The following is a 27387-nucleotide window of genomic DNA, read 5'->3' as shown; positions in this document are numbered from 1 at the left end:
AGCATCTCAACAACCACGCCATCCCCACCACAGCGCCAACCACACTACAACGACGCCACCTCCACCACATCATCGCTTCTACAACCATTCGCAAACACCACCACCTTCGCCTTTTCCTTCAAAACTTCATCCCACATCATCGCTTCTACGGCCATTCCCAAACACCACCAGTCAACACCAAACGTCGTGTTCCCGAAGCCGTTCGGCAGTGGAGGCCGAACGCATCGATCCGCGGATCAGGAATGCTTCACGCCCACTTCTCCTCCGTCCAATGGGCAAGCGCGAGGCGGCTTGGCCCCGCCTCCAGGCGCGTGTACGTGAATTCCGTCTATGTCCGTCTATGCAAATTTTAGGATCAGGGGAGGTTCACGCCCATTTTTGCCCGACCAATGGCTGACCGGGGGGGGGGGCAGTGTGGCCCCGCCTCCAATCGCGTTCTGATCCGGGAATTTGCATATCGGCGCCTCCTGAGAGCTATAAAGGTACGAGCGCAAGGCGACTCAAAGGGCGTGAGTTAAGCGTGGAGCGTTGAGCTTTGGGGAGCCGAGTTGAGAGTTGAGAGTTGAGCTGGAAGAAGTGGAGTGCGCGCGGTGGAGCTGCAGGCGGCGGGTCGGGGCAAGGGAGCTCGGGTCCGAGGCAAGGAGGACGGCGACGAGGTTGCGGTGTGGGGGATCGCTCGTCTCGTCGCGGGACCCAAGGCAGCCAGCCACTCCCCTCCCCCGGGGCATCAGCGATTTCCCCTTCCCCCGCGCTGAGATAGTGCAAAGGGGGGCCCCGTTCCTCCCCCACGCCAAAACGTGGTACCAACGAGCACACCAGGGGCATGGAGTCGGGGCACAGCAGCGCGGACATTTTGCGGCTTGCCCGCCAATGTGTCGCGAGGACGCGGGTAGGACCTCCCCGGTCTCGCGGACCTGGCCGCTCCTCTTGGTCCCGCGCACATTTGGCCTACGGGCCTGTCTGCCTCTTGTCTGTGAGGGTGGCTTCCTTTTGCTTTTGTGTAAATGTGTGTTGGCGCCATCTGTGAAGTAAAACTGTGCAAGTGTTGCCGTGTGTACGCGTTAGGTCGGTGTCACTGTTCTTCTTGCCTTTGCTTTTTGTGTATTCTGTATGGCTGTATATACGTGCTTTCCGTGTGTCGCGAAATAAAATGCTTGCTTGTTGAACTGTGCCCGTTTCGCTTCGTCTTTTCTCTATTTGAATCTCCATCTTGCATCAAGTAAGGGGTTCGTAGTGGGTTCAGCATCCTGGTAATTAATCTGAACCGTCCAGGTCGACGATAACACTGCTCGGTTATCCCGATAGTACGGAGCAGGCCACCCAAGCGGCTCGTGTCCGGAGTCAACCTGTGGCGAGGTACAATCGCCCGGTTAACCATCCGTGTGGGTACTTATGTAGGTCGAGTTTGGCGAACAACCCTACCCGACCGGATTACAGGCACACGCCACAACGCCCGGTATTATATACACATATATATACACATATATATATATATATATACACATATATATACATATATATAATTATACAGATTGCCCCTTCCCAGTGAAGCATTGTTCTTGAACTCTTTTAATACACAGGTTTTATTGTACAGTACTTACAATAATTAATTTGTCATTGTTTCTGTATGTGCTCCATAATTCTTCTGAGTCAGTGTTTCTGCATACCATAACGGGCGAGGAGGTGAGGACAGAGGGGAAGGGATGGAGGGAAGTGCGAGAAATTTATCAGGGGTAAAGTAACTTTCAGGCTATATGTACATATACATATATATATATATATATATATATATATATATATATATATATATATATATATATATACATACATACATATACACAGTCTGACCCAGATAAAAAAGAAAAACCCACGTATATGAACATGTTTTCTTATTCCCGAACATGTTCCTATGTAAATGTATACGGGGAAACCCGCATATAAGAAACAGGCGTACAAAGAAAACCCATGTATAAGAACATATTTTTCAACACAAAAGTACAATTTTCTTTCCGAAGCCACAGGAAAAGCTGGCATCAGTTGGCTGACGTGTTAGTTTCACTTTCCTATACAGTAGTTTTCCGGAAATCCCGAATGAGGAAGTGGTAGTTTCGCTTCATCACAACGGCATCCGCTCGAAAAACGCTGAGTGTTTGCAGAGAAAGTTGAAATTTTGGATTCTTAAAGTCAAATCGCTGACGAGAGCCGATGTCGTGAAAAGTATGGTATTGGATTGTCGACCGTCATCAAAATTGTCAAAGATGAGGAATCACTTCGTATCAAAGTCCTCAACAACTCTAACATCAACAGAAAGCGTAGCCGTGACAACATCCACAAAGACGTCAATGAAGCGACAACTGCTTGGTTCCATCAAGCTTGTGCAAGCAATGTTGTCGTAACAAACTGTATCATCAAAGAGAAGGCTGCTTCGTTAGCCGTTTCGTCAGGTGTTGAGTTTGAACCTAGTAAAGGTTGGCTGATGCACTGGAAGAAAGCGAATGTTTCATTCAAGAAATTCCATGGCCAGAAAGCAGCAGCTGATGGTGCAGCAGCAGGCAACTGGATTAAAAATGTGCTCCCCGACTTGCTTGCAAATTATGTAGAGAAAGACATTTACAATGCCGACGAAACGGGCCTTTTTTATAAGGCGATGCCCCGTGGTTCTCCAACAAGTGCCGGTGACAAGCCAGCCGGAGGTGAAGTTCCAAAAGACCGCCTGACTGTTCTTTTGTTGTGTAATCTCGATGGCAGTGATAAGCAAGGTTTCATTGTTGGCAAGTCCGCCAAGCCGCGATGTTTCAACAATGTTCATAACCTGCCATTCCTTTACTTTGCCAATTCTAATGCATGGATGACGAGTGCAATATGGTCGCAAATTCTTACCAAACTCAACTGTCAGTTGCGCGCCAGTGGTAGAAACATTGTCTTGTTTGCTGACAACGCCACGTGCCACAGTCTTCCACCGGATGTGACGCTAACGAACATAAAGCTCCAGTTCATGCCGCCCAATACGACATCTCTGATTCAACCTCTAGACCAAGGCATGATCCAAACCATGAAGATGTACTACCGATGAGAAATTGTTCGGCTTCAAGTTGCTGCTATCAACAGCATGCCACAGAAACCAGCGTCAGAAGTGAGCAAAACTTTCACAGTTCTGAAGGCGATGCACATGTTGAAACGGGCCCTCTTCATGGTTGTACGCCCCAGACAATCGCTAACTGCTTCAAGAAGGTTGGCTTCGTGAAACGGTCCGCAGATGAAGAACGCGATTCTGAACACAACAATGACGAAGAAGCCGTCGCAGAAGCTCTGCATGTCCAGGGCATTACACAACAGGAATTCCTTTCATTTGTCAACATCGATGAAGGGGCAGAGTGCTACGGAGAAATGACTGATCAAGAGATTGTAGACACTGTCATGCAAGCCCAAGCAAAGGTGGAAGACACCAAAGATGAAGAGGGAGAAGAATCGGTTGCGCCACCGCCCACGAAGCTCCAAGCCATCAAGGCGCTTGACACACTGACGGCCTATTTTGATCACACTGACAACACCGACGCCAGAAAACTTCTGTACTCTCTCCATGATAAAGTATTGGAGAGCGGAAACAGAAGTATGGTCCAAACCAAACTGTCTGACTCCTTCATGAAAGCAAAGTAACTTTCACCGTGAATCCAAAGTGCGACACGTGAAACCAGCATGTTTTCCAATACAGCAGAATAAACACGTTCATTTAAATAAGTTGATATCACCGTTTCTGTGAAGTACACGACCCCCGGTGCCCATACCTTGCCTCCCGTGGCCAGTTTGGTGAAGTGGATGATGAACCCGGATACAACAACAACCCGGATATGAGAAAATACATTCTCACTCCCAAGCGTGGTCTTGTATTCGGGTCAGACTGTACACGTACACACATATACATTGATGAGCAAAAACATTTTGACCACCTGCCTAATATGCTGTCGGTCCTCCGTGTGCCACTAAAACAGCACCGACCCGCCGAGGCATGGACTCTACAAGACCCCTGAAGATGTCCTGTGGTATCTGGCACCAAAACATGAGCAGCAGATCCTTCAAGTCCTGTAAGTTGCGAGGTTGAGCCGCCGTGGATCGGACTTGTCGGTCCAGCACATCCCACAGATGCTCAATCGGATTGAGATCTGGAGAATTGAGGTCAGGGCAACACCGTGAACACTTCATCATGTTCCTCAAACCATTCCCGAACAATGTGTGCAGAGTGGCATGGCGCATTATCCTGCTGAAAGAGGCCACTGCCATCAGGGAAAACCATTGCCATGAAGGAATGTACCTGGTGTGCAACGATGTTGAGGTAGGTGACACGTGTCAAATTGACGTAAACATGAATAGCCGGATCCAGGGTTTCCCAGCAGAATATTGCCCAGAGCATCACACTCCCTCCACCGGCTTGTCGTCTTCCCACAGTGCATCCTGGTGCCATCACTTCCCCAGGTAAACGGCGCACACGTACACGGCCATCCACATGATCTAAAAGAAAACGGGACTCATCGGACCAGGCCACCTTCCTCCACTGCTCCAAGGTCCGGTTCCGACGCTCGCATGACCATTGTAGGCACTTTTGACGGTGGACAGGGGTCATCATGGGCACTCTGACAGGTCTGTGGCTACGCAGCCCCATACGCAGCAGGGTGCGATGTACTGTGGATTGTGATGCATTCCTCCCGTGACCACCATTAAAATTTTCTGTGACTTGTGCCGCAGTAAACCTTCTGTCGGTTCAGACCAGACGGCATAGCCTTGGTTGCCCTCGCGCATCGATAAGCTTTGGGCGTCCAAGAACTTGTCGCCGGTTTGTGGTTTGTCCCTCCTCGGACCACTATTGGAAGGTACTCACCACTGCTGACCGGGAGCACCCCACAAGCCTTGCCATTTCAGAGATGCTCTGACCCAGTCGTCTGGCCAACACAATTTGGCCCTTGTCAAAGTCACTTCGGTCTTTACTCCTGCCCATTTCTCCTTCATCCAACACATCAACTTCAAGAACTGACTGTTCACTTGCTGCCTAATATTGTTGTGGGCCGGGGGGGGGGGGGTCGGTGGCGATAAACGACCACTAGGTGGAGCAGTGGAGTCGTCTCCCACCGACCACCTGGAATTTAGGTCATGACTCTCGGATAAGTCCGAAGGTCACGGGTCCCTTAGCGGACCGTGGTCATCAATACTTCGACGACGTAGGGTAGGGTTAACTGCTTAATTTGAATATACCCAAGTACCCACGTCGTCCAACTACCGGGGAAAACCACACCCTTGGCTGACTCTGTCCGGACCGAGTCGCAGGTACCGACTCAGATCTGGCGTAACCGAGTGGAGCTACCAGAGCCGTGCCGGTCCCAATGAACAATCCACGGCACCAACGGCCCTACCAATTCGCAACACGCACCATGCAAGGCCAATGGAGGAAAGCACAGAAAACGAGCTGGTACATTTAACACGAGGGGTTTATTTTACAATAATAATCGGGGAGGGGAGCACACATAGCAGAGTTATCACGAATAAAAGGCAGGCAATGTACAATGAGCAAGGAAAAAGCACTTAACATTTCTACTTACAGGACGGCGTCACGCGTCACACACACACACACACACACACACACACACACACACACACACACACACACACACACACACACACACACACACACACACACACACACACACACACACACACACACACACACACACACACACACACACACGAAATGGACCTCGTGGGTCTATTTTCGGTAGAGCCGGGTACCTCCCAGCCTCGTCACCGACTCGAACTCACGACCCGAAGTCCACCACCCACAAACGGGACCAAGCCACACTCGCCACAATCCTGCAGAATGCAGCCTTGTCTCCCCAACACTCGTCCAGACAACCACTCCACTCTTCTGAGGTGGGAGGGGTCTCTTCTCCTCCCACTCGCCTCCTGATTGGATGAGGGGTTGTCTGATGACGCGTGGTCACCTCCCGATTAGCTGGGACGTGCGTGTCATGTTCTCCTTTGGTCATTTGCTGGAGGAAACGGTCCATGCCCTTCCTTGAGACGGAGCTTCGATCTGAGGCGTTGGAGGCTCCGCCCATGCCTTCGGCCGAAAACACGTGGGCAATGGCAACCGGTCGAGTGCAGGACGGTGGCGTTGTTGTAGTGGATGTAGTAGTAGTTGTTGATGAGGGAAAAACCTAGCTAAAAAAATAACTCGTAGTGCACACGTCATTCCCATTAGACAAAAGGAAGGATTCTAACTATAAACACATACTTATCGGAATAACTACACTACGGGGACTTTGACTGTCTGTGTGCAGATGGCTTCCAAATCCGTAACAATATATCCCACCCCTTGACAGGTGCCATTGTAACAAGATAATCAATGTTATTCACTTCACCTGTCAGTGGTCATAATGTTTTGGCTCATCAGTGTGTATACATATATATATATATATATATATATATATATATACATATACATATACATATACATATACATATACATATACATATACATATACATATACATATACATATACATATACATATACATATACATATACATATACATATACATATACATATACATATATATATATATTGTTGTGGTTCCGCCGGTTCGACACCTGCGCACGACCGCTTACGGCCCAACCGTAGTCGCGCGTCCGCCGATGACCGGAATTGCAGTCATAGCTTCCGGACAACCCCGGAAACCTGCTACGGGTGCCTTAACGCACCATAAATTGCCAATATTCTGTCCACGCGGTTTCGGGTTAATCGCCGATCTCGATATACCTAATTATACACACAGACAGAAGTACCGAGAATTTATACTTCAACGGACCTTGAGCGGGGCGAGCCGTTACCTGCGCCCGCACCGTGCGTGACCTGAGCGGAGATCACCAAGGTCCGTCGGACCAAATGACCATTTTTATTGGCATTAACAGCCTGCTAATTTCCCGAGCGCGCCGTGGAAGTCAATGGGAGGAATGGACGCAACGAGCAGATTTATATTCAAACAATGGAGCATTTATTTTTAGACAAGCAATCAATGGGGGAAGGGGACACGACACGAGAAAAGCCTACAGCTGTTGTATATTCATTTATGTACAGGCATGCACTTAACCATCATTTCCACTTCCAAAGACAAGGCGCCACAGAACAGACTTTCATACGAAAACCCAGAAAAGAAACGGGCCCGTGAGCCTTTATTCGAACCCGGAGTCTGGATGACCGAAGGCTCACGAGAGGCCGGGCAGGTTACCTGGCCGCCCTTGGTGACGGCTCAAAGGCCTTCGGGTCTGCGACCCGTGGTGTCTCTGCCTGGCCGTCGTGTCACAACGCGCCAGTCGCATGAGTGGCCGGGTGGCTTAAGCAGCTGCTTGGTCCTCCTGGGTGGTCCGGCTCTCGTCGCGGCCTTTGGTCGGGCATGGCCGGCGATGCTTCCGTAGGAGGGAACGGGTCCTTGCTCTTTGAGTTGATGCTCTTTGTGACCCGTCCACCACCTCAGCGACGTCGCTCGACCGCCTTCAGGGACGTTCGTCCGGACCACCAAACTCCGCCGCTGTGCCTTTGACCGTTGTCCCAAGCGCCTCTGACCAGCTCTCCTCCCCGCGACGACGACTCTCACCACGACTGGCTGCTTCTCCGCGACGACAACTCCTTCTCTCGCTTCTCCAGCTTCGACACACACACTGAGACTCGACTTCTCCGACACTCTCCTGCCCGACTGGCTCTCCTCGCCCGGCGACTGCTTCTCCCCGAACTCGCTCGAGCTCTGCCCTTTTATCGGGCTGGGCGAGCCACCCCTTGAACTCTCACCCGAGGCTCCGCCCATTCTTCACCTCCGACCTCTCACCCCTTGAAAACCTCGCTGGAAACCCCATGTTTGACGTCACTGGTTTGTTTCGGGAAAGCCATCCTGTGATCCGAATATGGTAATTAATCGGCGCATAATGACGGTTGGTGCGGAGGTGGCGTTGTTTGCGTAGGATGAGGAGATGACGGTTGTTGTCTGTTCACGTTGTAGGCAATGATCGTGTTGCGATGTTTTGAAATAAAAGCTACCTCAAAGATTCACAGCCCAGCACACAAGCAATGTCCTTTACACATCGGTGGGGATTCTAACCTGAAACACATACTTATCGAAATAACTGATCTCCGGGGAACCTGTATGATTTGTGAATTTCCGCAACAATATACACACACACACACACACACACACACACACACACACACACACACACACACACACACACACACACACACACACACACACACACACACACACACACACACACACACACACACACACACACACACACGGTCCATCGAAAAAGTAACAGGACTGACCACAGAAATTTTATTGAAATCACAGCTTGTCCCCTTCAAAATAGTTTCCCTCCGGTCTCATAAACTTGTCCATCCTCTTCTTCCACGCTTTGATGCACCCCGGAAGGCTTCTTCTGGAATCCTCCGGAGCTCCGTCGTCATGGCCCTTTTGATGGCCTCCACATCAGGAAATCGGGTCCCCTTGATCACCCCCTTGAGCTTGGGGAATCGGAAAGAAATCACAAGGGGCCGAGTCTGGCGAATACGGGGGTTGCTCCAGAGTTGGCACGTTCCTCTCCGCAAAAAACTGTCGGATGCTCAGGGCACTGTGAGCAGGGGCGTTGTCATGGTGGAGCACCCAGGCATTGTTCTCTCACAGATCCTTCCTCTTGTCCCAAACTGACCTCATGAGGCGCCAGAGGATCTCCTTGTACACGTATTGATTCACTGTTTAACACTGTGGTCGAAACTCAAAGTGGACGATGCCCTTGATGTCAAAAAACGCAATGAGCATCACCTTGACCTTCAACTTCGACATCCTTGCTTTCTTTGGTCTTGGGAACTTTTCCACTGACGACTCTACCATTTGGTCTCGGGATCGCATTTGAATATCCACGATTCATCGCCAGTAATGACTCTCCCGAGCAGGTCTGGATCGTCATCGAGGCGCTCGATAATGTCTTGACGGACAGTGACTCTTTGCCGTTTCTGGTCCTCGGACAACAGCTTGGGGACCATCTTTGCGCACTTTGAGATTTTCATTGATGATGCTTCAGACAGTGTCCTTGTTGATGGAAAGTTCCTCAACAATCATCCACACCATGAGTCGACGATCTGCGCGCACCATCTGCTTCACACGCTCGATGTTGTCCGCCGTTCTACTCGTTGAAGGTCTTCTAGACCGTGGATAGTCTTCAACCTCCTCCCGTCCCTCTTGTGCCATTTAAATGCATGTGTACATGACATCGTTTCTTCCCTGTAGACTTGCTGCAGCATTGCGAAGGATTCGGAAGGCGTTTCATCAATTGGTTGTCCAGCTTGGCCCACTACCCCCACCCCCCCCCAATTGTTGTGTTAATAGGTGGATTTGATGGCATGGTAATCACTTTTGAGACAGATTAGCAGAGGCCCGCCATGTTTGCGTTACTAACAAAAATGTTGAGTCAATTATTTGTTTCAATTTAAAGTTGGAGAACTCAGGATGAATTTGTTTAACTTTACACACAACCCAAGTCTTTACATGGATATACTGTATATAACGAGAGAAAAAAGTTCCTGAGTGCAATAAAAATAATTACACAAAATGATACCGACATGTACACAAGCAAGATAATGGTCAGCCAACATTTGCCTTGACACGTTCCGCAGTTTACCCGTGAAAATACGGAATTTGCACGTGCATCCTGTGCACTGCACACACAAATTCCCATGCACCAAGTCATGTGGCAGTGATGCACGTGGGACTGAGCAAATTACAACGCAGCACCACTTGGTGAACCATCCCAGCTGTGAGAAACACTCATTGATGTCTAAACGTCGTAAACGTGATGTCACGCCTTTCCGAGTCTATGTGCTGTAGGCATGCTTGAGAGAGGAATGTCACAATAAGTTGTGGCTTGGTGTTTTGGTATTAATCAGAACACCGGACAGTCAGTCTAGAGACGTTATTAACAAACTGGCAACATCAGAGACTGTCCACGTTCTGGGAGGCTACGTGGGACGTCATGTCGGCAGGATAACCATATCCGGTAAGTGCGCCTTGGGAATCAGTTCCAGGCAGCAAGTTTGCCAGCTCGCAATATCCCTGGCTTGCGACCAATCAGTCCCAGAATTGTCACGAATTTGTTATGCGAGCATAACATCCAACCACGCCAACAAGCAGTATGTCCGATTTTGTTAACGAGTCATCGACATTGCTTGCCTAGCTTGGTGTAGACAACGTCTGAGGTTCAGGAAACAAGATTGGGCTGCCATCCTTAATAAAAATGAGTCGAGGTTCCATCTTAACGATAGTGATGGACCGTTGCATTTATCAATGGGAGGGGAAATATGCTGTTTGTCGTTCATCGTTGGAAGCATGACGGTATGTGGAGGCATCACCACACATCACAGAACCAAGCTGGTGGTCATTAATGTAAATTTCAGATATTTGGTACCATGATGAAGTTCTCCATGCTCACATCACACTTCAACAGGATATCGGTCACCCTCATGTCGCATGAGTGGTCACAGACTTCTTCGCACAAGAGAGCATTCCCACACAACAGATTCACCATCTTGTGTCCTCAATGAGGTACCGTTGCTAAGAGCATATCAACACAAATGGTGGTCGTCACCAGATACCGAGCTATTAACCGGACCCCTCTTTGAACCTCTGGAAACATGTCTTGCACATGCATTAGCATTCTCATGTCGATATCATGTTCATCAAATACGAAATATTGATATGATCGATCAACATGGTGTGTGAGCTTTCATTACTCATCAGTGCAAATTATGCACAGAAGCTTTTTTTCCATAAGTCAGGACAGGTGTCCTGCGCAGGAACATGCGCGCGAACAGCGTGTCGCTGCCTCCAAGTTTCCATTAGTATTTGCATACAATATATTTTTATGAATCAATAAAGAAATTTACTTCCACTTCATGACCAACTCATAAAAAGGAAATAAAAATCGATTTACAAAAACAACAATCGCATCAAAAGGATGTTCGTGTGTCCAAAAAAACAATAACTTAGAGGTAAAGCAACCATGATAATTATTATGAGCTCACCTGGAACGGAGTTTCGAGGATCTAAAGTGATCAAGCAGTGAGAGTCGGTGGTTGGGTCGGTCGGTCGGTGGGTTGGACGGTGGGTGAGTGCGTGGGTGGGTGGGTGGATCGGACGGTGGGTGGGTAGGTCGGACGGACGGTGGGTGAGTGGGTGGGTCGGTCGGACGAACGGTGGGTGGGTCGGACGGTGGGACGGTGGGCGGGTCGGACGGGCGGGTCGGACGGTGGGCGGGCGGGCGGGTCGGACGGTGGGCGGGTCAGACGGTGGGACGGTGGGCGGGTCGGACGGTAGGACGGTCGGACGGTGGGACGGTGGGCGGGCCGGACAGTGGGACAGTGGGTGGGCCGGACAGTGGGACGGTGGGCGGGTGGGTCGGACGGGCGGGTCGGACGGTGGGACGGTGGGTGGGTCGGACGGACGGTGGGCAGGTCGGTGGGTCGGACGGACGGTGGGCGGGTGGGTCGGACGGTGGGTGGGTCGGACGGATGGTGGGCGGGTGGGTCGGACGGATGGTGGGCGGGTGGGTCGGACGGTGGGTCGGACGGTGGGTGGGTGGGTCGGACGGACAGACGGTGGGCGGGTGGGTCGGTCGGTTGGACGGTGGGTCGGACGGACGGTGGGCAAGTCGGTGGGTCGGACGGACGGTGGGCGAGTGGGCGGGTGGGTCGGACGGTGGGCGGGTCGGACGGACGGCGGGCGGGTCGGACGGACGGTGGGCAGGTCGGTGGGTCGGACGGACGGTGGGTGGGTGGGTCGGACGGTGGGTGGGTCGGACGGATGGTGGGCGGGTGGGTCGGACGGATGGTGGGCGGGTGGGTCGGACGGTGGGTGGGTGGGTCGGACGGACAGACGGTGGGCGGGTGGGTCGGTCGGACGGTGGGTCGGACGGACGGTGGGCGAGTCGGTGGGTCGGACGGACGGTGGGCGAGTGGGCGGGTGGGTCGGACGGTGGGCGGGTCGGACGGACGGCGGGCGGGTCGGACGGACGGCGAGTCGGACGGACGGGTCGGACGGACGAGTCGGTGGGTCGGACGGCGGGCGAGTCGGACGGACGGTGGGTGCGTGGGACGGTGGATGAACAAGCGGGCGGGTGGACAGGTGGACGGGTGGTTCGGCTGGTGGGTGAGGCGGCGGGTCAACACTTCATTCATTATTGCTTGAACCAAACATGATTTTGATGAAGGTTGGCCACAAGCTTCATGTGTGATGCCTCACAAAGGTTTTTCGACCGCATTAAAATCTGCGCTTATTGACCCCCCCCCCCAAAAAAAAAAATAGGTATTTGCTCTCTTCTTGGAAACTACACACGATTTTTTTGAAACTTTCAGCGCAATCTTCATTTCCCGTGACGTATCTAAGTTTGTTCATGGCATCAAAATAATGCAGGGTCGAAGCAAGTCTGCAGAGGGTTTGATTGACTTGCTGCTGATCCAGGTGTGTGTCAGGACAGGCAGTCCTTTGTTTTCGTATGCAGCCTAAGGCTGCTGGTTGCATCATTGCTTGGAGTGTGGCTGTGTCGTTGATGCAGTGCCCAATTTCCAGTCAGCTGGTACTCATTTTGCTGATCTCAGAAGCATGACAGGTTAAGTCAACCCAACTGTTGTTATTTTACAGCAGGACAGGGGCCCAAACTCAAGACCCTAAGATCTTAAGCCAGCCACCTTAACCATCAAGTCAATAGCGAGCTTGGTAAAGCAACTCTGATGATGACAAACATCCCAATTTGACTTTTGACACCACACCTGTCACAGCCGAGCCATTCCAAAACATGCCATCCGTGTATCAGCAAACAACATCCACCAGCACAGGCGGGACTGTCCCACCCAACCAACACAGATAAACAAATTTTAAAAATAAAAACAAATCCGGATATGCAGAAACTGGGAATAAATTAATTAATGCATTAAATGCCCAACATATTCAAAAGGAAGAACAAATAGCAGCTTCCCTGGCTTGTGACCAATATGGAGTTCAGCACATTTGTCCCTCAATCTGTATGGTGTTAAACATGGCCTGAAGTTGGGAATGTGATTTTTGCATGGTCTTCAAATTATCATCAATCCAAACAGAACATCAAACCCTTCCAATTTCGAACAACCGACATGCGGGGAGAAACAATCCACATTCATCAACAACAGAATACATAGCTAATGGAGACACCATAAAAGGCCTGGTCATGTCGAGTTCAAAGGTACCCCTTGCCTCCAACAACATAAACAGCAGCAACAGCAACGTATGAACACATGAACAATCACCCTATTCCAACAGTCAGGTCACTCATGACATGTCATGAACCCTTCAAGGCTACAAAGTCAGGAAAGGTTGCCACTCCATCGTAGAACATGAAAGTTTATACTCTCAACAGCCATGGAACTCAAACCCACACCAGCGAGAGCAGTTGAACAAGCCATACCCACACAGAAAACCTCATCCCTTCTCCTCAAACAGTGCGGAATGCAGAAGATGACCACTTTCAACACCTCATTACCCCCTCTGCACATCCAACAATGCAGAACCCACGAAACAAACCGACGACAGAACAGTAATGTTAAAAAAAATAATGAAATGAACAGTATAACTTGTTGTTTAGATATCTCGCAGGTTGGCCATCTCGATACATCACCGTTTGAACTTCTTTGGTATGCAGCACAAAGCTGCAGGATAGGATCGTTGGGTGAGGGTGTGGCTGTGACACTAATGCAGTGCCCTGTAGTTGGGGCAGGAATTTTGAACTTTGCATGGTGCCGGTAATAGCTCACAGACTCTTTGAGAAGGACACCATGGATCTTTAAAGTCCACCAGTTAATGCTGGGAGACAGAAGGCCCAGCACATCCATCCGAGGGACGGCATACGCATTGATGAATCACCCTGCCTGTGAAACATCAGGACGACCATTTATAGCTGGGTTGGGATTCAAACCCAGGCGAAACGGCTGGGCGGCGAATGTGATCATTTGAACCAATTTAAGGGTATGCAAATCCAAGCTCGCTGGGCACCGAGAATCCTTACAGAACTGGCCAGGTGAGGAACCTGCAGACCCAAACAAGCAAACCATTTATGGTCTTGAACAGAGGTTCTCACACTGCATCCCACAAGTATCCCGCTGGAGCAGTTTGTAACCCATACATGGTGTAACGTTTTCTTTTTTAAAACATTATATATATATATATATATATATATATATATATATATATATATATATATATATATATATATATATATATATATATATATATATATATATATACATATACACACACATATATATATACATATATTATTTATGTTAACGACTGTGCGTAATTTGACGTTTCTCCTCCGAAACTGCCGGACGGATTGTCACCACTTTCAACATGCGGGTGATCTGTGGTCTAATGAACAGCATGGGCTATGTGAGATCATGCCAGACGGAGAGGTTTGGGAATTTTCGGCGATTTTCTAATTTTTACATGGCAACGTGTGACGTCACCGCTGAGAGGCGTAATGACGTCATTAAGTCTGTCGCCGACAGACCGTCACCGCTGAGAGTTGTAATGCCACTCCGAGAAAACAGCGTCTGCAATGTAAAACCCTCTTCTGCACATGCTGACTCCCTCAGAAGGTGAATTTGACACACAAAAAAAAATGTAACAAGAAACTGTGTATAAAGAAATTCGATAAATCACATTGTGAACACTGGATATATTAACGTCCGAACGAACCCTCACTTTCGAAACTTCGTGCATAGCGTGGGTTTGGCTAGTATATTTATATATATATATATATATATATATATATATATATATATATATATATATATATATATATACATACATATATATATACATACATATATATATACATACATACATACATACATACATATATATATATATATTGGCGATACCCATGCACATGCACGGGATAGCAGTACAACAAAGCTGGTAGCAGACGACAGACCGTATACGGGGAATGACAAAAATACGCATTGTGCAAAATGCAAGTGGTACTATGGAACGCCAAGACTTCCCAAACATTGTCGGCATGTCCGCTAAGTGCCACAGCAATTTCATAGGGATCGTGTGACGGCGAGCCGAGTTTTTAGTGTGCAAGCTTGGTATTATAATAGAGATGTATGTATGTGTGTGTGTGTGTGTGTGTGTGTGTGTGTGTGTGTGTGTGTGTGTGTGTGTGTGTGTGTGTGTGTGTGTGTGTGTGTGTGTGTGTGTGTGTGTGTGTGTGTGTGTATGTGTATATATATATATATATACATATATATACATATATACATATATATATATATATATATATACATACACACACATACATAAGCCGGGAGGCGACATGGGTGGTCACTACATAATTGCATACTAGTCATACAGTTTTTGACTGATCAGGCTGAAAATTTTTGACAGAGGTTGAATAGGCCAAAAAAAAAAGTTGCATTGGCGTAACCCGCCCGACCCTAAAAATTCCGCCGACCCTACGTTTTTTTTTTTGTTTTTTTGCTATCGAAAAATTTTGCTGAAAAAATTTGAAAAAAAAAATAAAAAAATAAAAAAATTATTGCTATTTTTGTTGTTTTGCTATAGTTTTCAAGTATCTTGTTGATTGCGATCGCGATCGCAAAAACCCGGAAGTGTTTCGGACAGAACCCGCCGACAAAAAGGGTGGTACTCGAGCCGGGGGAGATTTTGGGAGGGATTTATTAGGAAAAAAAATAAAATAAAATAAAATAAAAAAAAAGATCCCGGCCGACCTACCCTATTTTTCAGTGACCTGTTACGCCAATGCAACATTTTTTTTTTTGGCCTTATCGTGCGCATAAAAGCCTGGAAGCCGATTTTTGAAAAAAATAATTTTTTTAGGATTTTTTCAAAAATTTCAAAGTCCCGTTGCTTGGCAACGGTGGCGTCCATAGCAACGGTGCTTAAAAGCATACAACTCGATCCTGGTATGAACCTACAAGTCAAGTTTCATCAAAATCAGTTGACTCCTCTGGCCTCCAGAGCTGTCCATTACATATAAACAGACAGACGGAAAACCTAATTACGGTAGTCTTGCGACCACCCAATATATATATGTATATATATATATATATATATATATATATATATATATATATATATATATATATATATATATATATATGTATATACATACACATACACATACATAAACACAAGCCGGTAGGCGACATGGGTGGTCGCGACATAATTGCATACTAGTCATACAATTTTGGACGGATCGGGCTGAAAATTTTTGACAAAGAGGTTGATTATAGTGCGCATAAAAGCCTGGAAGCCGATTTTTGAAAAAAATAATTTTTTAGGGTTTTTCAAAAATTTCAGTCCCATTGCTAGGCAACGGTGGTGTCCATAGCAACAGTGCTCAAAAGCATAGAACTAGATCATGGTATGAACATACCTGTCAAGTTTCATCAAAATCGGTCGACTCCTCTGGCCTCCAGAGCTGTCCATTACATACAAACAAACATACATACATACATACGGAAAAACTGAGAATAAGGGGAGTCTAGCGACCACCCAATATATGTATGTGTGTGTATATTTTCACCCACATATATATATGTGTATATACACACACACACACACACACACACACACACACACACACACACACACACACACACACACACACACACACACACACACAGTTCCCTCCCCATTAAGCATTAGTTAACCATCCTGCTTTACCTGTTACATCAAACTATGGCTGTCTTCGATATAAAATAAACCGAATTTAGTGACTGATAAAATTGTTACAAACAACTTGGGCTAAAATAAACCACAAGTTTTACAGCACCACAAACCTGAATTAAACTGGAGATAAAAGAATTGATGCATTTCAAGATTGGGGAAGAGGAGCTTACATTATTATCTATACCACCGAAGGTGAAGGAGGTTATGTTTTCACCACTCTCTGTCTGTGTACAGGATGTCTCAAAAAGTGTGGATGGATTCAGACGAAACTTGGTAGACAGGTTGGGTATGTGACAAGGAAGAATCGATTAGATTTTGGTGAAGATCCGGATCCGATTACTGGAATTTTTTAATTGATTCTTTACCATTGAGAGATTGGGCTAAATATGATGTATAGCACGATATCTCAAAAAGTTGTGGACAGATTCGGATGAAACTTGGTGGACAGTTTGGGTGTGTGACCACGAAGAATTGATTCGATTTTGGTGAAGATCAGAATCTGGATACGAGAGTTATTTAATTTTTAAAGCGCTTCTTCAGCATTGAGAGACAGGCCAAAAACGATATATAGCATGATATCTCAAAAATATTGGGCCCGATATGTTCGCGTGAATCAGGCATTACGTGGCGGAGATACGCACTCTACCGAGTGCTCTTCTAGTTGTACTGGTTTCTTCTGCAACAGAATTTAGGTCTCCAGACACCAAAATGGGTGATTAATAAAATCTAAATTGTTGCACCAACAGAACTCCCAAATAAAAGATGAAGCCCATTACAGGTTGAGGAAAGATAAGGTTGAGGTTGAGGACAGATATTTTATAATATGTATGTGTATACACACACACACACACACACACACCACCAGTCAAAAGTTTTAGAACACCACCATTTTTCCAGTTTTCACTGAAATTTAAGCAGTTTAATATTTCAATGTACTCTGAAATTAAAGCACAGAACAAATAAACAATTGCAGATAAAAAAAAGAAATCATGGAATTGTTTTGTTGAACAAAATTTAATCTAAATTTTTGACTCATCAAAGTAGCCACTTTTTGCAGATATAACAGGTGAACGTACTCGTGGCATTCTTTCTGCAATGGAAATCAAATATTGTTAGAAAAGTTCTTCCCAGAAATGTGTTGCACTTGTAGGTTGCTTTGCTTTCACCGTTCTGTCCAGTTCATCCAAAACCAGCTCGATGGGGTTTAAATCTGGAGACTGCTGGCCATTCCATGATTTGAAGCCTACAGTCTTGTTCTCTTCTTCTGAGGTCATTCTGACATTGCCTGGAAGTATGTTTTGGGTCATTATCTTGCTGTGGGATGAACCCCTGACCAATAAGGCATAGACCAGAGAGTATTGCATGGCACTGCAAAATGCTGTGGTAGCCATTTTAGTTCAGGGTGCCAGTCACTCTGTGCAAGTCGCCAACTCTGGATCCAGCAAAAGAGCCCCAGATCATCACGCTTCTTCCTCCATGTTTGACAGTTGGCGTCACACACTGAGGAACCATCCTTTCGCCCACTCGACAGCGTACAGAAACCCTGCGTGATGAACCGAGGATTTAAAATTTTGATTCATCGGTCCATAAGACCTTCCAGTTTTCAGTAGTCCACTGGTGGTGCTTAATGGCCCATGCAAGCCTCTTTTTCTTATTTTGCCATTTTAGCAATGGGTTTCTTACTGCCACTCAACCTGTCAAACCTGCAGTTCGAAGTCTTCTCTTCACACTTGACAATGAGACTTCCTTACTTCAACCAGTGTTAAGCTGTGCTTGAAGCTGCTGTCCTATGAGCCACCCATCATGCAAGCTGTTGACTCTCAGAAACTTGTCTTCTGATTGTGTTGTGGCTTTGGGTCTGCCAGACCTCTTCCTGTCAGAGTTTCCTCGAGTTTCCAAGTGCCTTTTGATGGTGTCGGAAACTGTACTCACTGACACCTTGGTTTCTTTGCAATTTCTCTAAAGGAAAGACCTTCACTTTTAAGGGTTAGAATGGTCTGTCTGTCTTCCCTTGTTAATTATTTTTCTCACCATTGTGATCGCAATGTGCTACTTCCTGCAGTGCAATATTGTCCAAATAATGTTTCAGAGGATGTAGCAACAGTCTGTTCCAACACCGCTTTTATACAGACAGGGGGTTTGTAACTAATCAACAAAAGTTGGGACACCTGTGGAAATTGTTTGCATCAACTTCAAGGCTTAATTTACTTCTATTGCTGTAGAACAGCTGCAGTTGCTCACCCATTACTTGTTCCCTGAAAAGGGTCTTTAACAACTCTGACATTTACATTATTTTTCAGTTTTTGGTAACCTAAACTTTTTTTTTTTTTAACCTCTGGCAGTTTACCGTTTAGCTTTGTACCACTTCAGGTTATTCACTGGAGTTGAACTGCTTAAATTTCAGTTAAAAATAAATAAATAAATTAAAAAAAAAAACTTTAAAATGGGGGTGTTCTAAAACTTTCGACTGGTTGAGTATACATACACACACCATATATATATATATATATATATATATATATATATATATATATATATATATATATATATACATATACATATACACCACATATCCCATGCCATAACGAGGTAATCAGATAAAAAACAAAAATTATTTCACAACTGTAAACAGCATACCCAAAAGACTTCACACCCCTCCTCTGATAAAGCACTTCAAAGGAAACCAAAATTCAATATTCATCCCTTCAGCTTACATCAAAACGTCCTTTCCATTTATCCTGAGACCATATCCCAGCGCATGTGCTGTAGTCCACAGGTGAGGCCATCTCAGCCACGCCACAGAAGTGTCCACTGCCGTTGACGGAGAACAGGAGGAGCACGGGACCCTTTCCCTGCATTGAGCGGTACGCAGCATCCAGCCGCTTGTTCCCGTGCTCCGTGCTGCACCAGATGGAGTACTTGATGGATCGGTGCACATCATCCTCAGAATAACTTTTTATGATAAACACACGTGCATTCTTTGGACTACAATCAAAGTCACGCGGGTTGTAGTTGTTGGCAGAACGAAGTTTTTCTAGCACTGGATGTGGCTCCATACCAGAGCATATTACGCCCGGTGCGGACGGAGCACCGGACAGCGACGTGGGGCCAGTATGGGGGAATGATGCCTGGGCCACAGCAGCAGAAAACTGGGCACCATTTTGCACAGTACCACGACCTCTCTGTGTGAGCCAATGTCCATGCCCAGGCTGAGGCTGGCCCTGGTGCAAGGCCGGCATTACTGTTGTGGTCAGTGGGGGTGGCTGTTGCTGCAGCAGTGCCGCTGCAGCGGCTGCCACCGTACTGGGTTGCGGCTGACTGAGTGGTGTAGGTGGCATAAGCAAGCCGGTTCCACTTTGCGGTGGCATAAATTGCTGCGGTGAGCTTGCCGGGCCAGGCAAAACTTGCATGTGTAGTGGTGGTCCCACAGGACAACCTTGCACCCTGTTACCCAAATTTGAACTCTGATGCTGCTGCAACTGCTGCTGTTGTTGCTGCTGCTGCTGCTGTTGATGCTGTTGATGCTGTTGATGCTGCTGCTGCGATGGTGACATGGCTTGAACTGGAGCTGAGGTTTTTGCAACAGCACCCTTATTGTCCCAAGTGCCAATATCCATGTCATGCTTTATGGGTGGCGGTGGCAACGAAGTAGGTGTAGTTCCAGCACATGGCTTTCCACCCTTCAGTGGCTTGGGTTGGGTGCGTGCTGGCTTGCTGGCGATGGCTGCCCACGATGTAGCTTTAGGTGCAGGCGCAGCACCGCCTGGGTACTGCCCTGGCCCAGAAGCATTATCTCCACTAGAGAATGCAGCCGTCACCAAAGGAGCACCAACAGTTTTTGCAATTGCTCCTCCTGAGCTATTGCCATTAGCTGGATTGTCTCCAGCACCCCCACCACCATTTCCAATTTTCAGCCCAGTCATGCCCTGCTCAATGCTGCTTGTAGGACCTGGAGCTTTATTCAGGCCCTCATTGGAGAAACTCGACTGGGCATCAATGACAGCACCACCAAGTGAACTAGGTGGATACACGTAACTGCTACTGTAGGCAGAAGAACCTTGACTTGTATTCGGACCCTGGGCTTGTCCCACAGCACTAGTAGGGGCTGCACCAGCCCAGGCGGCAAACTCTGGTCCTCCGGGGAAAAATCCAAAAGGTCCGGCGTGTTGGCTCAGGTAGCTGTGAGTGCTTCCAAGACCAGTCTGGCCTAGGAAGCCGGCATCAGGCAAGAAATGGTGGTGAGTCTCTCCATTGGTGAGCGTTTGAGCATATGGTGCCAGGTAGGGTATTGGGGGATCACCACCTGTTGACCAAGCCGCTTCAGTCCCAAGTGAGTATGAAGGGAAGCCCACGGAGGGACCGTAATAGCTCGACATGTAGTGATCCGAGATGGGAGCATAGCTGTTATTCTGTTGTGAAAGAAACGACAGAAATAGAAGGAAGATTAGGTTGTGACGGGGGGGGGGGGTAAAAAGGTCATCAGCCAAGAAAAAAAAAAAAGGTTACCTCAGCCATGACAAAAACGATAAATAAATAATGCTTTTTAGGTTTTAAATAAATAAATAACAACGACACAGTCAACACCGAAATCCCACGCACCTGACTCGCTTGTCCGCTCAGATATGGCTCGAAATCATCCTCTCCACCCGCTTCCTTCTGAGGGAGAGAGCCGTTCTGCACGGCTGCTGGCAGACACACTCCGTGCGGGCGCCACCCTGCCGGGCCAGGGGCAGCCGAAGCTGCCCTCTTGAGCCGTTCACGGCCTGCATCCATCACAGGCCCAACTAGGCCAGAACCCCCGTGCTCGACTAGCGGGCTCAAAGCAAGCGTGAGGAGACTACGCCGGCAACGACCTTAGGAAGCACCGTAGGCTCCGTCGGCGGCCTAGTTAGTCCAGTGGACGAGTCGCTCCTTACCGTCGCTCGTTCGTCCTTCGTATTTCTACAGGGAGTACGGGGCGTTGGGAATGATCAATAACAAGTCGCGAAGCTCAAGCGGAGAGCAGGCCAAGGCGCGCTTACCTGGTGCACAGCTCCGACTGAGAGACATGATCTCAGACTTGACAAAAAGCGCGAAAAAACTGAGGAGAGTATAAAACTGACGTCAAGGATGGACAGTTTTAGCTTTCTCTTTTTTTTCTCACGAAGGTTGCCGCGCGAAGGATGGGCTGTGTGGAGAGAAAAGGATTTGGAGAAGAAGAAGATTTTTCAATTGCAGAAAAACCATGTCACCCCACCCACAAACTCTCCATCTCCCTCAGGAATCTTCTTCTTCTTCTACTTCTACTTCTTCTTCTTCTTCTTCTGCTTCTTCCTATTCCTCTTCTTCTTCTTTGAATTTTTTGTGCCGCTTTGGGAGCCAGCAGGCTCTATACACGCCACGCACCTGAACGTGATCAAAATCGTTTATTATCCCATCGAGTGTGAGGAAATTTAAATGGATTTCCCACACTCCTTGAGGAATTTTATTGCCAGCTGACAGAGTTGAGGGTGATTCTGGTTCATCAGCCTCAACGCTCCCCAGTGGCAAATCCAGGGGGGTTTCCTGGTTGCCCGGAAATCCCCTCCCAACAACAAAAAATTACCATTACAGTGGCAAACCCAGGGGTTCCCTGGTCACCCAGAACTCCTTCTCCCACGAAAGTGTGCCACAAAAAAAGCCAGAAGCCTCAGAAAAACTGTATCAATACAGTACCTAATAAACAATAAACCACAAACAGTTCACAGTAATTTATTTGGGAATTATTTGGAAAAATTATAATTTTCTGTTATTTGGAAACCCCCCCCCCCTACTCAACTCCTGGATTTGCCCCTGGCTCCCGGTGTAAAGACTTCAAGCTACCACCCTTTCAAGTTACCTCCCGGTAATCTGAAATCGATTTCAAGTTACCCCCGCACTTTGACATTACCCCCCTCCCTGATTCAGCTGAAATGATAAATTCTTATGCCCACAACTCATGATACGTTTATTGAATAGGACACGTAAAACATACAATATTGAAAGCTCGTCTCAAAGTCTGGAAACATAAAAAAATGAAACAAAAATGTTAATTATATGAAAACCACAGCTCCGTCTCAAAGAGCAATTGCTATTATTTCCCTTGTACGGACGATACAAATATACCAGCTACAGGCAGTTTGTCAGATGGAAAAATAGATATCTGGGCGAGGAGTTGTGTGGTGGCCTGACTTTTGTGGCTTCAGATATCACCACCTTCCACAAGTGGTCATGTGTCAGCTGTTTTCATTGCCTTTCTTAAACATTGATTTTATTACGTTGTTACCATAATTGTAAATATAGTCTGAGTTGGTTAAAAAGATATACCAGTATTTCTATTTGTATCAACGATATCGAAGAAGGATATCATAAAAAATATGGCAAAAACTATAACTATGAGAAATACTGATTTCAATTAATAACAATATTAAAATAAAATCATTCATAATGAAATAAAAATTCATTGCAAACTCTTTAAAGGCTGTCACGTGGTCAATGGCTTTTCCCTAATTAGTTTCCAATATCAATTAAATTACTATTTTTTGTAAATAACAAGCTCAAATGAGCTAAGATCCTCGTCCTCTTAATGATGACGTCATAAAAACGAATATGACGTCATTGTGATGTATCAGGTTTGCGATAAATAATTATCTGTGCTAATGCCCGGTTTGATTCCCGCAAACAGAATTCAAAAAGCTTGCCGAGTTTCGGACATAATTTTTTAGGCGATTTCCATTAGCGGAGATATTTTGACGTCATAACATTTTTTTCTAGGAGGAATTTTCAAAATCGGAGATGGTTACTGTCTGCGCAGGGTATTTTTACATGTATATGCAAAGTTTCACGAAGTTTCGATGAAAACTGTAGGCTGTGAAACAAAAAAGTCCACAACAAGAAGATTAAGAACAACAACGTGAGTAAGACTTAGAGATCCTCCACGAGGATCTAAAAATACATAAATAAATGTTTTGAGGGGAGTAATCTGAAATGGTAGGGGGTAGGATGAAATTAAATCGATTTCACGCGATTTCAAGTTACCGGGGGGGGGGTAAGATGAAGGAGGGGGTAATTTGAAACCGCTACACTATAGATCCGACACCTTGATCCCCCATTACTCCCACTTTCTGCACAAGACGCCGCCTGGGTCCCTCATAAAGCGGGCAATTTCGGAACAAATGGTTCAGATTGCTGTGAGTTGTGTGTTAGCTCTCATACGAGCCTCGACCAAGGTATACAAAAAAAAAAAAAAAAAAAAAAGATCTTCGGGTTTCCTGCACGTCTCACAAAACCCCGTCGGGTGGCACCCAATTTTACACGGACATGAATTTAGGTGACGGTGACAGTGCCAGATTTTTTAGCCCACCAAGAGCCACCTGGTCTCTCCGGGAAAACATGGGAAGTTTGGCTTTAACCCGGACAATGTCCATTTTTTTACCGGTTGCTCATGGCCAGATATCCCCAAGGACCAGGCCACCATAATCCAGATGAGAACGAATAATAAATAGGTTTATTTAACAATCTTCTTCCTCACCCTGACATTCTTCCGAAATTCACCTCACGTCACACAAGTTTCCTGAATAAATCTGTTTCTTTTCTTTTGCATTAAATTTCCGTTGCGGTTCGTGTTGAGGTAAGGGGCCGTGCACTCGATTCGGCGCAACAGCTCGGAATGTCAATGAGTTATCGATGCGAGTTTCAATTTAATCGGCTGATGATCAGTAAGTAAACGGTCGGATGGGAAATTGTAACCTATTCAATCGCTTGTGTGCAATTGGAAACGTTTTAAATACATTTGATATTCGAAAGCGCTGCACAATCAGCCTGTTCAATCAATTCATGGCCGTCAGCTCTCACCACGCCCCCAGTGCGGGAGACGCACGCAATCTGCCCACGTGACGCGCTCACCACGCCCCCAGTGCGTGTGACGCACGCAATCTGCCCACGTGACGCGCTCACCACGCCCCCAGTGCGGGAGACGCACGCAATCTGCCCACGTGACGTGCCCCACTCCGAGAACGTTTTTAATTGGTTCACGAGCGGTAGCCAGAGTGACCACTATATTCGTTAAGTCTGTGTTGGATCGTCGAGATAGTCGGAAAAAAAAAAAATCCAAATTTTTTTTTTTTGAGATTTTTTTTCTACCCTTATTATCAGTATTTAAAATGGTGATTTCAGTTAATACAACGGCAATTTCGATGAAACTTGGTTGGTAGGTTGATACCATGACCGAGTTGTGTGCAAATGAGAACCGTTGCTATGGACACCACCGTTGCCTAGTAAAGGGACTTTGAAATTTTTGAAAAATCATAAAAAAATTTATTTTTTCGAAAATCAAAAATCGGGCCTCAAGCGACTGTGGACAGTACATTCGGCCATATTGTCAAAAATTTCCAGCCGGATCCTATGAAAACTGTCGGAGAAGATAGACTTTGAATGAACCCTGGTCGAAAACAATAAAAAAACGAAGTTCGTTATATCTCAGAGACTATGAGTCAGATATACATGAAACTGGTATGGTAGGTACATGGTATGTCCTAGTTATGTGTGAGAAAGAACCGTTGCTATGGACCCTTCCGTTGCCTAGCAACGGCCGAAAAACCTCTAAATGTGGGGGTATTTTAACGAAAAAACAATCTGCAGCATTAACCCTTGAAGCGAGAATCATGAATTTTCTTGTGCTTAATCCTCAGGTCATTCCCCATCGAATGGGCCCATCGCGTCAAGTTCTATTGGGTAGTCGACTACCCATGTCCGCCTACCGGCTTGTCTGTGTGTCTGTCTGTCCAGAGCAGAACTCCGTGGACTTTGATCCGATCTTGATGAAACTTGATTATGTGTTCGATATCAATGTCTGGTTGTGTTTTCCTGGATGAGGGCGTGGCTACGCCCATTGTGGGCGGAGCCACGTCCAAAAAATAGCCATTTTTAGGGGGTAGTCGGATTAAAAATCTATCTTCTCCTCGGGAATTGACTGAATGGAATGGGTTCTTCGGTATTTGAATAGCCAAATTAATTATCTAAAACTTGTCGTCGTCCGATTTTTCATTTTCATCCCAAGGTCAAGGTCACAAGGTCAAAAACTTAGAAAATTGTGAATTTTTACAAAAAAATCATACGACCGCTCAAACTTTGAGAGCTGGGATGACAATATTATTTAATTATAACTTGGTCAAAAATTATCTCATTGTCTCTTCCTTGACTTCTGAAACAATCTACATCGTCAAATACTGCTCGTGAACCATTGTCGTCTTTAGACTCGTCGTTTTTTAAATATTTTTTTTTACATATAACGCACAAAGAATAAAAATTCGTACAAAAATATAATTACCGTTCACCACAAGGATCTCCGTTGTCGCCCATTCAGCGCAACTCAGTTCCACGGGTCGGATTCGTAGTTTGAAGCAGTTCCATGACGGTCTTGTTTCAATGCAATTTTGAACCAGATTTGTTTTGCCCACCAGGACGGAAGTTTGAGGTTAAACGTTGCTTGAGCGGCTATATAGCCACACAAATTGGTTGTTTGTAAATGGCTTGGACATAGCGGAGTTAAACCCTGTGTTTGCGCGCTGGTGTGGGTGTGTTTCGGTGGTGTGTAAACGATACATTCATTATATCAGTTTATGTTCATATAGCCATCAAGTAGAGACCTTTGAGGTTTTTTTTTTTTCTTTGAAAACATTTAGGTTCCAATCGTATGTATTTTACAGTCGTCGAGAATTTTTTTATCCTACGTACTTTATAGACATACTCCCAACCTTTCATAATGCAGGGTGACCCCAAAAAGTGGGCCTCGGGAAAAGTTTAATAACTTTAATATTATCCAATCAAACTCCACAACATTTGCATATCATATTACTCACCAGTCGTCAAGATGTCACTGAACATTTCAGTTGTGTGCAAAGAAATTTGACAATTTTACAATGTCGTTAACCGACGACGTCGATGTCTGATGATGTGCTCTAGATGGGCACCATTTCACTCGATGGGCCCCACATCGAGCAAAATTATTGATGGCTTGTTATGTGCACTAAATTCTCCTCAAGCTCTCTTTGCTGATGTTGAGCTCTGGATGGCAGTGTGGAGTCGATTTCCTGGGACTATGGGTGACTGAGTCAGCAACGGCGGTGATATTCTCAGGTGACCTTTCTGATGCTGGTTGGCCAGAGTGGCCTCCTCTGTTTGGTGAATTCATATTTCAAGAGACTTGCTGGGTGCTTTCCTTGTTGCAAAATGCCTGCAGAACGGGCACCTTGTCTGTGAGAACGAATTGTCCACAGATCGTTTTCTTCAGGCGTCCACGACATGGCGTGTGAACGTCGCAGATTCAAGAAACTTGGCAGGTACACCATCCTTCAACTCTGTTCAGAGCTTCTGAAGAATGAAAGAGATTGGATGAAAACTGTGAAGGTTGTTAAACTTTTCCCGGGGCCCACTAATTTTGGGTCACCCTGAACATCCTTTTGAGAGACGGACTCGCCATTATAACTGGATGTACTTTGTAGATGTGCTTGCATTGTAAACGTATGCACTTAGTCGTGGTACTGGTTGAAAAAAATTATAACATGTAATTCTGG

The 27387-nt window shown here is 46.5% G+C and overlaps 1 protein-coding gene across 1 annotated transcript in view; it reads right to left on the bottom strand.

Moving 5' to 3' along the window:
• LOC147028338 (YTH domain-containing family protein 2-like) overlaps nucleotides 1–22117 on the bottom strand; it is a 30733-nt gene extending 8616 nt beyond the window's left edge. Inside the window, exons 1-3 of the mRNA XM_085878651.1 lie at nucleotides 21838–22117; nucleotides 21416–21757; nucleotides 19531–21225 (exon numbers count right to left, since the gene is read on the bottom strand). Of these exons, the coding sequence (XP_085734777.1) occupies nucleotides 19531–21225; nucleotides 21416–21589 (1869 nt within the window). The 5' untranslated portion in view covers nucleotides 21590–21757; nucleotides 21838–22117. The remainder of the gene's footprint in view (nucleotides 1–19530; nucleotides 21226–21415; nucleotides 21758–21837) is intronic.
• Between the last annotated feature and the right edge of the window lie 5270 nt (nucleotides 22118–27387).

This window comes from Eptatretus burgeri, chromosome 4 (genome assembly GCF_056783735.1).
Source record: "Eptatretus burgeri isolate ZD-2024b chromosome 4, Ebu_testis_v1, whole genome shotgun sequence".
Lineage (NCBI taxonomy): Eukaryota > Metazoa > Chordata > Myxini > Myxiniformes > Myxinidae > Eptatretus > Eptatretus burgeri.
Note: the sequence above shows the minus strand (reverse complement) of the source record. Positions and strands in the feature narration are given on the sequence as shown.